At 46.5% G+C, this 12,901-nt stretch overlaps 1 protein-coding gene across 2 annotated transcripts in view; it reads right to left on the bottom strand.

The window, feature by feature from the left end:
• Positions 1 to 1,692: 1,692 nt before the first annotated feature.
• The window catches only part of ctdp1 (CTD (carboxy-terminal domain, RNA polymerase II, polypeptide A) phosphatase, subunit 1), a 29,594-nt gene continuing 18,385 nt past the window's right edge, over positions 1,693 to 12,901 (bottom strand). For both annotated transcript variants that reach the window (XM_011609192.2, XM_011609193.2), the window contains exon 13: positions 1,693 to 3,567. In XM_011609192.2, coding sequence (XP_011607494.1) covers positions 3,387 to 3,567 — 181 coding nt within the window. In that variant the 3' untranslated portion in view covers positions 1,693 to 3,386. The remainder of the gene's footprint in view (positions 3,568 to 12,901) is intronic.

Raw genomic sequence — 12,901 nt, 5'->3', positions numbered from 1 at the left:
CATAACCGGTCCAGTTACCCTCTGTGCCCCACTATAACCGGTCCAGTTACCCTCTGTGCCCCACTATAACCAGTCCAGTTACCCTCTGTGCCCCACTATAACATAACCAGTCCAGTTACCCTCTGTGTCCCACTATAACCGGTCCAGTTACCCTCTGTGCCCCACTATAACATAACCGGTCCAGTTACCCTCTGTGTCCCACTATAACCGGTCCAGTTACCCTCTGTGCCCCACTATAACATAACCGGTCCAGTTACCCTCTGTGTCCCACTATAACCAGTCCAGTTACCCTCTGTGCCCCACTATAACCGGTCCAGTTACCCTCTGTGCCCCACTATAACCGGTCCAGTTACCCTCTGTGCCCCACTATAACCGGTCCAGTTACCCTGTGTCCCACTATAACCGGTCCAGTTACCCTCTGTGCCCCACTATAACCGGTCCAGTTACCCTCTGTGTCCCACTATAACCGGTCCAGTTACCCTCTGTGCCCCACTATAACCGGTCCAGTTACCCTGTGTCCCACTATAACCAGTCCAGTTACCCTCTGTGCCCCACTATAACCAGTCCAGTTACCCTCTGTGCCCCACTATAACCAGTCCAGTTACCCTCTGTGCCCCACTATAACCGGTCCAGTTACCCTCTGTGCCCCACTATAACCGGTCCAGTTACCCTCTGTGTCCCACTATAACCGGTCCAGTTACCCTCTGTGTCCCACTATAACCGGTCCAGTTACCCTCTGTGTCCCACTATAACCGGTCCAGTTACCCTCTGTGCCCCACTATAACCGGTCCAGTTACCCTCTGTGTCCCACTATAACCGGTCCAGTTACCCTCTGTGCCCCACTATAACCGGTCCAGTTACCCTCTGTGTCCCACTATAACCGGTCCAGTTACCCTCTGTGCCCCACTATAACCGGTCCAGTTACCCTCTGTGCCCCACTATAACCAGTCCGTTTTGGTTTTTTCTGCACCTCTCAAACGCTTATTTGCTGGTTAACCATCACGTCTGCGGGCAGCAAATCTCCTCTGATGCAGAAATCCTGCCAATAAAGATGTTTTCTTTTACTGGTCTGGATCAAACGCAACATTAATCTCATCTTTCGTGCTCGGGGAGCATGAAATACGACCATTCTGACAGATTCTACACATGCAAACGTCCCATTTTTCTTGATTGTTGCTGTGTGAAGCAGCTCAGCTTTGTTTTCCTGCAAACCTCCAGTAAAGAACGCAGCAAAAACACATTTTGTTTTCTCATAAAGCTTGAAAACATGGATACCCCCCCCCCCCCCCCGGAGTATCAGGCCGGCAGGAAATTAGCTGATCTATTTGATTTTGATGAATATTCTCCGTCACTGATGACGCAGGAGCAGCGAGCCCATTGGCCCGCTGAAGCCACATCGGCAGATCCATTGAGCATGACATCATCTGAAGGTCAGAATTTGGCCACCTAGACAGTCCTCCAGTTTTACCTCTGTAACCGTCTTCAGTGGTGCCTGATTTCAAACATAACTCCCTCTCGGTTGGCAACCCGTCCATCCAGGGAGACAAACTCCTGGTACTGTTGTCCCTGCAGCCACCCAGAAAAAAAAGCAGTAAAAAAAACCCACAGGTTTTTATATTTTGATTAAGTGAAGCTACATAAAACACGGACCGACTTCACGGGCCCCGAGAGACACAAGACGCTCTTCAATCAGGACAAACTGCATTTATTGCTGTTGGTTTTAGGCGAAATAACACATCGAGCGACATAACACGACTATTACCAAACCCTAAAGACTTTATGAGCGCATCCGTCCTGCAACAGCACACCTAAAGACAGGATTAATTCAGCTGAAAGATGATTTTTAATTCCTCCTGTTTGGATTTTTTCTTCCTTTTCTCCTTAAACTGGGGCCGTCTGCTCAGTAACGGCGCTCACATTCGCTACACGGGCGCCAACCCGAGCGGCGAGATGGGACGAGGCCTAATGATCCCGCTTTGCTCTTCATAACACGAAACCCATTAGTGGAGCCTCACATTATGATTCTAATGTTTAAACCCAACAAAGAAGAGGCAGCAAACACGCTAATGGGTTTCAGCTCCAGCACAATTTGGTGAACCTTGGTCATAGAAAATCCTCACGCAGTGAAAACTGCCAGCGAATAAACAGCATTACTGATAAACATCTTTATTTAATCAATCTTTTTTCCTTGTGATCAAGACTGTGTAAACACTTAAAATGACCCTTCTGAAGGGGAGCAGGGAGAACATGGACGCCAAGAAAATGGAAGCGAATGGGACTGAATGTACGAGGACGTGCGTTACTTCTGCCCCCCAAATCCCACTCTTTTACTCTTTTTTTTTTTTTTTACTTATCCCAGTTTCATTAGGTAATATTGTGTCCTCTTTTCATAGAAAAACATGAAAAATACTTGAACAGCAAAATGTCTCCTGCTGGTCAGTCCCGGCGTTAGAAAACGGCAAGACCTTCACAAAAATCACCAATTTTGTTGGATAAAACAAAGTCGAGGTTCAAGCTTTAGACCTACTGAAACAGAACTTATTAAAAATATCGTCAATAGTCACAGGGAAGTTCCTAATTTCAATTCTTTTACATTACAAGTAAAATGCAGAGTTGTTGTTGGCTTTCACAGTGAGTAAAAACAGTTCTGGTGCCACCGCAGCATGCGTCAAAGTAATCCTGACATCCGACACCTCCCAGGTCTGACCGTCAAGTCAGTACGAAAAGGTTCGCAGTGAACAAATCGGTAAAAAAATAAAGTCCAGTGAAGCTGCGCAGCACAGAGGAATTACACAGAATGGTCTGCATAGATAACGCCAAAAGTAAAAATGCGATTCAGTCCACAGTGGTAGTGCAGCAAGAACGAAAAATACAGTATCAAAAGTACAAATACCACGAGAGGAAATGCCACATTCAACTGTCTACACCTGCTGGTTATGCTATGAAGTGTCGAGGCCAAAAAAAAACAAAAAAACAAACCCAAACAAATAATTGAAATCCTGGTAAAACCCAAAGTCCAGAGCAAAATAATCCCAGCAAAACTTCATCCGAACTCTTTGGCTTGTGCGACCAGCAAAATGATACGATATTTAACCACAATGTTACAAAAAGTGAAATAAACCAAAAAAGTTTACAGGGTTCCGATGTTTCTTTTCAAACCTTACGATAAAATGTTGAAATTGAGGTGTTTTACATAAAAAAAGGGATTTCAAAGCTTTATTTACAAGATATTTCTGTACAGAACATTGATAAAACACACACACTCTCTCTCATACACACACACATCAGTTCCACAGCAGAAAAATAGAAACTTTAGGTACCGCGTGTTGGGGTCGGGAGTGTGTTACGTTCCTGTCCGATATTTTCTGTGTCCACGTTGTTCTGGATCAGATAAAGTCGTTGAGCTCCGCCTCCAAGGCGGCGGCCATTTCATCTGCCTCCGAGCTGCTGCTGCCCTCCTCCTCATTGGAGTCTTTAGAGGACTCGTCCAAGGACTCAGCCGCTGCCTCCTCCTCCTTCTCCACATCCTCCTCCTCCTCTTCGTCGCTGTGCTTACGTTTGTGACCCCTGAAAAGACAACAGACACTTTCAAACCGGTGTGACGCTGCTTGAATTCACAAAAAACACAAAAGATGAAAAAACAAACAAAGTAGTTAGAGGCCTTGTTTTTGTATCACGTCAATAATTAAAGCGGGTCTCTTGTTTTATTGCAATTATTTAGCTCAAACATGATAAAACACCGTCCAGCAGCCATAAAAGAAAACAAAAACAACCGTGAGCTAATTATGACGCGGCTCTACTGCTTGATCAGCACAGTATGTTCTCTAGAGAACATCGCAGCAGCATTTACAAGGGCTCTCTCTCCCGACACCCACCAGCTAAAGACGCTCACGCTCAAACGAGACGCTCAGAACAGGAGACCCTCAAATTGTAAAGAAAACAGCAGCGCGGAGGCTCGATCGGGAAACCATGGAGACAGAGGCGGCATCGCCGCTTAAAAAGGTGAAGATGGTCAGGAAAAATATAGAGGTTGGCAACACCCCGAGGGAGAGGAAGTGTAAATCTAATTAAATTCATGTGCAAAGGGATCATTTAAGATCCCAAATGACCTGAAACTGGCTGGGATCCAGTTTCAGCTGCCAGTGTAGATGGAATCTGGTCTTTTGAGAGTCAACAAAGGCGTTCAAGGACATTTTCGCTCATAAATAAGGCTCGTCTGCCTAATGCACGTAGCTTACGCCACAACTAGAGTGCACATTAGAGGCTAGGATTAGTTAGACGCCCAACCCCAGTACATGTTGTAATATTGTGCGAAAGCTAGCTGGTTAGCACACGCATTTCAGTCGATGATGCATAGGAACGTCTCACATAGGAAACAGATGAACCCTGCAGAGGCTGCAGCGACCAAATCTATCAAAAGCATAAATTCCAGCCTCACGTGTTTCTTCCAGTCGCCTGTGCTGTCAATTATTCAAAAAGAAAAAGCTATTACGTTCAATACTTCTCGCCAAGGTGACTGAATCATATCCTCTGACGTGCGCACCAGAGGTGGCTTTAAAAGCAGCAGGTTAGCGCAACGGATTCTGAGCTGCAGTCACAAACCAAATCTTCAAAACAAACCCAAAATAAAAGGAAACCCATAAAAAAATGCGAGAGCAGTCGACAGCTTAGGCGTTCTTTGTTCTCTAGACATGCTGCTCTGCTCAGTTCCACCCTTACAGCATGGCATCTGCAGCAGATTGGCTTATTAGCATGATGCTAATGAGGTGTGTAGGGGTTTTGTATGGTTATTGTAGAGGACTGACAGAGAGGTCCCTCTCATTAGCCCACGCCGCTGTCAGGCAGCCTTGCTAACCACCCACAGCAGCGGGGCTCCGGCGGCGTGTTCATTAAAGGTCAGATGTCGGCTAATATCAGCAGAGAGGCTCAGTCACATGGCGGTTACAGCGGAACCCTGCTGATTTGGAGGCGGGCGTGGTGGAGGGAGACGGCCGTGATTGTGTTGAAGGAGCGCAGCTCCTCCAAATCGACAACTGTAAATTTCCAGGGGGTGATGCAAGAGCGCCAGACTGGGGATGATTATTTATCTGGCAACAATGTGAGAAAATGAGTCAATGTAGCACCATTAACGATAATGTTCCCACAACCTGGGCTGCCAGGTGAGTCACCGGGGTTGATCGTGAGTGTAAGTAAACACACGGAGACGATGTGCAGGGATTGGCAGCGTGAGACGCTACCGCCGCCCCTCCATTTACAAATATTAGCAGTTGACAGCAGGTGGCGAAGTGCACCTCCACAGCATCGCTTATCCAGTTGGTCTTTTACCATGTTCAGCTGCACTACATGAGGACTAGTAATGTTTTAGACCAGTGGTGACCAGATCTGGTCCTCAAGAGTTAAAGTCCAGCCAAGCTTTCTGTCCTACCAGGCAAAAAATACTTCCACATGGGAAAGGGGGATCCCAGGTGAAAGCATCTACCTGGTAGGACAAAAATCCTGGCTGGACTGGTGCCCTTGAGGACTGGATTTGTGACCTGGTTTAGACTTTAGCCCTACGTGGACACATATTTGGTATAACAGGATAGAATCGAACATGCTAATGATAACCCAGAAGGCTGCAGCAAAAGTTTCCAAGACAGGTGAAACTACAGGAATGCCGAGTAAGCACTACAGCCCGTGAAGTTTCTTTTGTGGCTTTTCAACTTTCATCACAACAGTTTCAGAGAGTGGAGCTCAGTAAACTGTAGCGCCGTCAGCCCCATCAGGAGGAATGAGGGGTGGAGCGAGGGAGAGAGGGAAAGAGAGGGAGAGAGAGGGAGGGAAAAGCAAATGCAGCAAATTGAGTGTGAACAAGGAGGAAACAGAGCATGGAACACAAGAGCGAGGAAATGAGCTAAATAATGGAACGCGCCTCCCTGTTCCCTCTGAACTGTTTTGCCCAGCTGCCACATAAAGGTCCCACGACTCTCTGCTGTGTCGCTAATTTCCAAGCAAAGTTGCCCTGGAAGTTGGTTTTGCCTCCCATTTGCATTGTATCCGCCGCTAACGGAGCAGCCCAACAGGGCCAGAGAGGGAGCCGCTCGCCAACCCTGCACCCCTCCCCCTCCCATCACACACATTAATTACGACACACGTGTCATATACAGATGTTAGATTCACATCCGTCCCTCCACATTCGCGCGACTCCGTGTGGTCGGAGCTGATAAGCGGCGCCGCTAAAGGATTGTTTTAATACAGACGTTATCTTACGCCGCTTCTCGTTTTTATTATCCATGAAAAGTGAAAAATGGGAGGATGAAAGAGAGGCGCTTGGGTTAATGAGGGATGGCCGCTGCGATATTTCACATATTTATTTATTTTTTCCCCATCGTCGAATGACGATGTTTTTTGAACAGTGCGTAAGGGCCGAAAAAGGGGAGCGATCCCATAAAGTTGGGCTTTGATTTAGAACCCAACTGCTTTGATCTGGACGCTGTTCTCGTGAAGCTTTTGTTTTAATTCTCAGCTCATGTTGTCAAACACAAGACAGAATTCCTCACAAATGAAAGGAAATTTTATTTTTTATGTTTCCACGTTTATTTGGGTGTTAAATAATCTAACAGGCCTCGTTATCAGTAAACCGGGCCGACAGTCTGAGTGAAACCGATTCTCTGCTGACAGTAAAAAGCTCCCCAGCCGACCGTGTCTCCGTCTCGGCCACAGGCGGAAGAAGCAGCTTAAATCCCGCAGGCGTCGTTTCTCCCAGCTCGCTTTTATCCGTCTGCTGTCTGGCAGCACCAGTTCTGACAGAACCTCAGAGATCTTTTCACGGTACTCCTGGACCCGGCCTCAGTCCGCAGGCGGGAGGGAAAAGAGATCTGCAACTTTGGAAAGACCTACAAAGCAGGAGCCTCTGGTGTGAGCCAAAGGACAACCATAAAACATCCCCCTCGCCATCAGAAGAGACATGAAAGGGTGTTTGGCCCCTGCCATGGTTACCAGGGCAGCCTCACAGCCTCCAGACCTGTTCCTGCCTCTGAACTGAGCTGGAGCAGCAGAAACAACCCGGCTGCTCCGTCGCTGCTCCACCTCTCATCTCCCAAATATTAAAGTCTTCCTGTGTTGGTGGGGATCAGAATGATGTCAGAACAAAGGTCTGGCAGCGAGACATCTGAAGCTCAGACCAACCTGGGAATGTTTTTAAATATCACGGCGGCGTAGAAACAATAAAAGTCCGCCGGTACAATTCAACTATGCCATATTTGCTGCGAGCGGCCTCTTCTGTTGCCACCTTTGTATCTGAATTTTCCCTTTTTTGCTGACTGGACCTGGCGCAGAACTGCAGAGCTCTTATCCGGAAACAAACGCAGAACAGATGCTGTAAATGATTTAAAACATTAACGTGCTTCTCAGGAACTGCAGAGTATTTATAGCGCCACACGTCCTCCTTCCCGTCCTCATCAGTCTGTCTGGAGGTCAGAGGGCGCCGACCAGCGCCTGAGCTCAGCGCCTCTCTGTCGTGAAAGCCTACTAATTGCCAAAGTGCAGCCAGGTAGCTCCTAATGAGGAGTCCTCTCCTTCACACCTCCTCTACTGGCAGCTGTTCTTTCAGCTCTTCTCAGAGGGAGAAAGGTGTGTTTTAATTCAAATGAGGCAGCTTTCGCTGCCTTTTTGGGTGCACATTTAAGGTTCAAACAGAATCTACTTAGCGGGGATGCACTCAAGTATTCAATCACAGCGCCCAGATCCATTTTAACAGATTCAATATATACATATAAAACCTGCGCCCCCCTCCCCTTCACACCCCTGAGCTTTTTCTGCCAGGACAATCTGAAGCCAGAAGCATAAATAGAACCGCTCACATAGCCGACGTGCAGCAGCAGACCGAGAGGGGGAAAAATCTGGGGCAGATTACTTACATTTTTAGTTTGTGTGCATTCCCGTGTTTCTCATTTACAGAGCCTGAGCAGAACACGCGCCCTCCCTTTCACACCGTGGGCCCGTGGTTATCGGGGCAGGAACATCCTGAGGGAGACGTATTGTCCTGGATGGGCTCACAGGGGACGCCGAGTGTGACGGGTGGGGGGGGCTGCCAGTGCCTTAAACACTTGTTCAGTTTTTAATCCTCCCTCTGTCAAAGCAAGTCTGGGATTCAGGTGGCATGAGAACGCAAAAGTACTGCAGGATGGACCCAGAACGCTGTAACTCCTGAAGTCCAATGAAATTGGAGCCGGGAGGGGAGTAAAGGATGGTTCCATATTCCGTCTTCTTCAATTCTACTTCCTTTCTAAGACGTCCTTTATGAGGCCAGAGCCCTGAGAAGCAACAGAGGCAGGAAGAGTTGCCCTTTAATTAGAAGCTATGGAGCCCAACCTCCCGCATTAGAATCTATAGACTGGTATTTAACAGGAAGGTGTAACATAAAACAACAACATTCTAACAGAACCCCGTGAGCGTAAGTTTCCAGGAGAAACCACAGGCATCCTCTGGCTCCTCGACTGCTCTGACAGCTGACCCTAAAGCGACTCTGTCAAACTGACCCGTGAAGCTGCGGTTCATCCTTTCACAGCTGCCGAGGAGCATTCGTTCCCGACGGTACTCGAGCGGGAGCGGCTCGGACCGAGAGACGAGGAGGTCGGATCCAGTCAGCCGAGCAGAGACGCGTATCGGTTTCAGGTGAACAGATAAAATTAATTAGGCCGTTTGTTGCAACGCGCCTGTCAGCAGAAACGCCAACTGCAACGTTGGCGGCTTAATGAATGCGCGGCCTCGGTTTGCCCTGCAGCGTCTCCGACACCAACACCGTGACTTCAGAGGGAGAGCAACAAACAAATCCACGTTTATCCATGACTTCAAAAACAACAATTATTTCCATCATTCGAGCTCGTTCCTGCAGTCCTCAGGGAACGAGCTTATCCTTAAAAACAATTATTTGCCCGCGTTCCCTCAGGTGGCGCCGGTCTTAATTGAAAAGCTCACAAAGTTGCACTCTTAATAAAGCCGGAATGTTTTGTTTTACGGAACGTCACCGTCCTGTTCTTGCTTGTCACTTTGCGGCTCCAAGATTCTAAGCCGAGCTGGCTGATTAACCCGGCGGAGACGAATCCACCAACAGGCATACTTGTCAAAAAATGAAGTGTTTACTGCACTTTGCACTTTTTAAGAAGATGTTTTTTGTGTGTGTTGTGATTTAATAGAGAAGATCAAAGCCGGAGAACAAAGGGAGCCATTTCAAGAGAATTTGCAGATGTAAAATTGCAGCGTGTGCAACTGTAGACTGGAAAAGAAACACAAAAGTGGGAGAGGAGAATAAGCCAAGACTGAGTGAGAGGGAAGAGGCAGTCCAATTCACAACGCGCCAGGATGGACTATTTTTTCGCTTTCATCTAGGTCAAAGACATCCTGAATGAAGAAAGGAGAGAGCTGATGGGACAAACCAACACACCATTTCTGTATCAGAGTTTAGAGAGGAGAAGGATTAGTGCGGTCTTTCATCTACCGCAACAAATCAGCATTTTAAGACCAATTTAAAACCGGCCTTGATGTTTGTTCCAAGCATGCAGATGCGTCACGATCAATAAAACCTACATTGTGCCAAAACCTGCCGTGTTTGTCTTAAACATGGATGCAGGACATGTAAGTCTGGACCCTTTGGTCTCTGCAGAACAAAGACTGCAAGACGGCTGCAGATTGATGGAGGAACTGTTGGAGAAACGCAGGGAATAATATTGCTGAAATTCCAGTTCAAATTGAAACACGGAGGAGAAAATGAGTTCTGGGAGTGCGCGCACACACACACACACACACACACACACACACACACACACACACACACACACACACACACACACACACACACACACACACACACACACACACACACACACACACACACACACACACACACACACACACACACACACACACACCCACCCACCCACCCACACACACACACGTGTACGGACCAAAACAAACGGTACCCTGAAGAGAAAACAACAAAGAATTGATATAATGGTCAGATCCTTTCCCTCTTTTCCTGCCTGTGGTGCTGAAAGCAGGATGCTTCAAAGCCGGCCTGGTTTGGCAGACATGAGGCTTCAGACGGACGTGGATGATTTCTGGAAGATGCACTTTTAAACCATTCTGGGTTCTGTTCAGAAAAAGAGCGGGTCGGATAAACTGGCTCTGGCTCCAAATAACAGGATGGAATGTTTGGATGGAGGGGAACATTGTTTGTCCTAGGCAACAGGAAAGAGATCCAATAGCAGGTTTTCATCCCTTGATGCTCCATTCAAACACAGCAAGAGCTGCTAATATTGCACCGAGGCATCCAAAACACCTCATTATAATGGAACTTTAAGGTCTGATACCTCCTGGTTGTAAACCGGCAAATAACTGTCATTTATGACTGAAAGTGATGCGAGAAAACCAACTCCGGTTATGTTTCTCCTCTGCGTGAGCTGGACCAGCAGATGTGAAATCATTTGTGGGCTAATCAGCGATGTACCTGACAAACCGCCAAACCTTACGAGCAATTCTCGCGCTAATGAATCCGGGGTGCCATCGAAGACAGGCTGCAATTGAGTGCTGGAATTACTGGTTGGCAAGAACACTCGGGAGACCTTTCCGGCTGTTGTTTGCTCAGCGGCTAAAGTAAAAGTATGCACACAAATATGCAGCTTAAGTTGTTTGTGTGCCTGTGAATGCGACAAGACAAATGCTGGTCGGAGGAAACGGATAAGACCGAAGAGCTAATGAATCATGCTAGTTGCTTCTTATCGTAGCTACAGATGAACTCAGCACAGCCTGAGTTAACAGAGCAGCTCAGCCATGAAGCAGGACATTCTGTGTAGTGTTTTGGTCTTAACTTTAACAGCAGTCGACCATTTGTTTGAACCCATTCCACAGATGTGCCCTTAGGTTCAGTCCTACGGAACCAATAAGGTCCAAATGTAGACATGCATCACTGTGGGAACCATTCCCCAGGATGCCCAGTTACACTGCTAGAGCACCTACTGTTGAAAGACTTCTGAAAAAGTTGCTGGTAACTTATGTAAAGTCAATCAGGATTGGGACGTTGGAACATTTCTTCTGTCACCAAGGAGCCAAAGAGTTTCCTCTGAGTCACATCTGGGTAATTAAATATTGATGAGGGCAGAATTTGCAACCCTTCGGCTACAACTAAAAGCTTCATCTCCTCACAAAAAGTCATAATTATGTTTTAATTGCACCATCCAACAAAGCTTAACCTGAATATACTGTAATATTAGCTTTATTATGAGTAATACTGTTACTGGTGGTGAGTCAGGACAGGATAAATAAAACCTTTAGTGGGGATTAGTTTATAAAATACTAACAAATGAGCAGAAATGAATAACTTTCAGTAACCTTGGTACGCAATAAGTGTTAAATCAATGGTATCGTACAGTAAATGCTGTTAGCTTTAGCTGCTGCATGACACTGAATTTGAAAATATTTTAAGCCAAATTAACTTTTATTGCCCCTGGGGGGGAATCTACAAATCCAGAATGAGTAAAGAGTCTCATTTCTATGTTATTAGTGCTGAAATATGGAGGCGGAGGCCTGCTGCATTATCGGCAGAGCTCAGAGGGCTTATCTAACAAGCCTACAGGCCTGTCACGGCACAGCTAATGATTTAAAGATAAAATTCAAATTCTATCCATAACATCGTTCTAAGAGGAATATCGGCAGGAAAATCCACCGCCGGCCTTGGTTAAAAGCAACAGGAATGAACAGAGGAAGAGGATTATTGCTTTTGGTCTTCCCGGGACAAAGTTTTCTTACAAAACCCTAGGTTTAAAAAATGATGTAGCTTCCTGATCCCTAAAAGTGTTTGAATATCACAATTATTTGACATGTTCGGAGTGAAGCTCAGGTTCAACAGAGGGGCCAGGAAAATGAAACACATTCTGAATTTCACACTTGGCTGTCTGACAGCCCGAATGGGGGAAAATCCATCGTGACCCATTTGGCTCCTTCTTCACCTCTGCTCTGGTAATGACAGAGCAAGCCGACAGGTTTCACACTTTCATTTTCATTCACAATAAAAAAAAGGTGTTCAGAAAAATGAGAGGCGTTCAGAGCGGGGGACGCTGCATGAGCGACCTGTATCAGGCGGGGAAACAGGAAATTATGTGGCTGGTGAATGTGTAATAACAGCTGGAGCAGTGATTGAGAGCAAATAATGAGTCGATTACTTTTAGGAAACAGGAAGTCTGGGATTGCAGCCGCCGGCGGTCAGAACCAACTCTAGTGCTGGCTATGATTCTCTAGATCGATTTGATTTGCTACAAGGTTCGGATATCAGTCAGGGATATTTCCGATGCTGTTTAATACCTCCATACGTGTCTGGGATTGTCACATCAGTTTAACAGTGTGGCTGCAGCCGAGGCTTCGGAAACCATCGTTTTCAACAACACTCTGTGGTCATAACGTCTCGCATGTAAACACAGCAACAGCCCTGGTTGTTTTCTGTCCATGTTGAGGGTTGGCTGGTAACTTGTGGATGATGTCTCCTTAAATGGTTTGGCCTTTTTCCACAGTATTTCACGTCTTGCACGTCACTCCTGTTTTGTCCAACTCTTGGGTTGTCTGGTGCCATATATATCAAAACATTTGGATTTTATGAATCGACAGAGAACCTTTTACAGGAAAAATGTATTAAAATCGATTAGATTGCAAAAGCTAACCAACCCCACTCAGCAATACTGTTTTTAGACTGTTGGCAGGGACCTGGAACTGAATCCACGGTTAAGTTGACATAAGACGTAAGAACAGGAACTCCATGTCCAGTCTGAAGGATAAACACGGAGGAGGCAGATCTGTCTGGACGGCTGATCAATCACTCAGGACTACGAGTACCAACGATCTACAAATGCCAGCGAAATAGAAATGTTTCAAA

This window comes from Takifugu rubripes, chromosome 12 (assembly GCF_901000725.2).
Source record: "Takifugu rubripes chromosome 12, fTakRub1.2, whole genome shotgun sequence".
Taxonomy (NCBI): Eukaryota; Metazoa; Chordata; class Actinopteri; order Tetraodontiformes; family Tetraodontidae; genus Takifugu; species Takifugu rubripes.
Note: the sequence above shows the minus strand (reverse complement) of the source record. Positions and strands in the feature narration are given on the sequence as shown.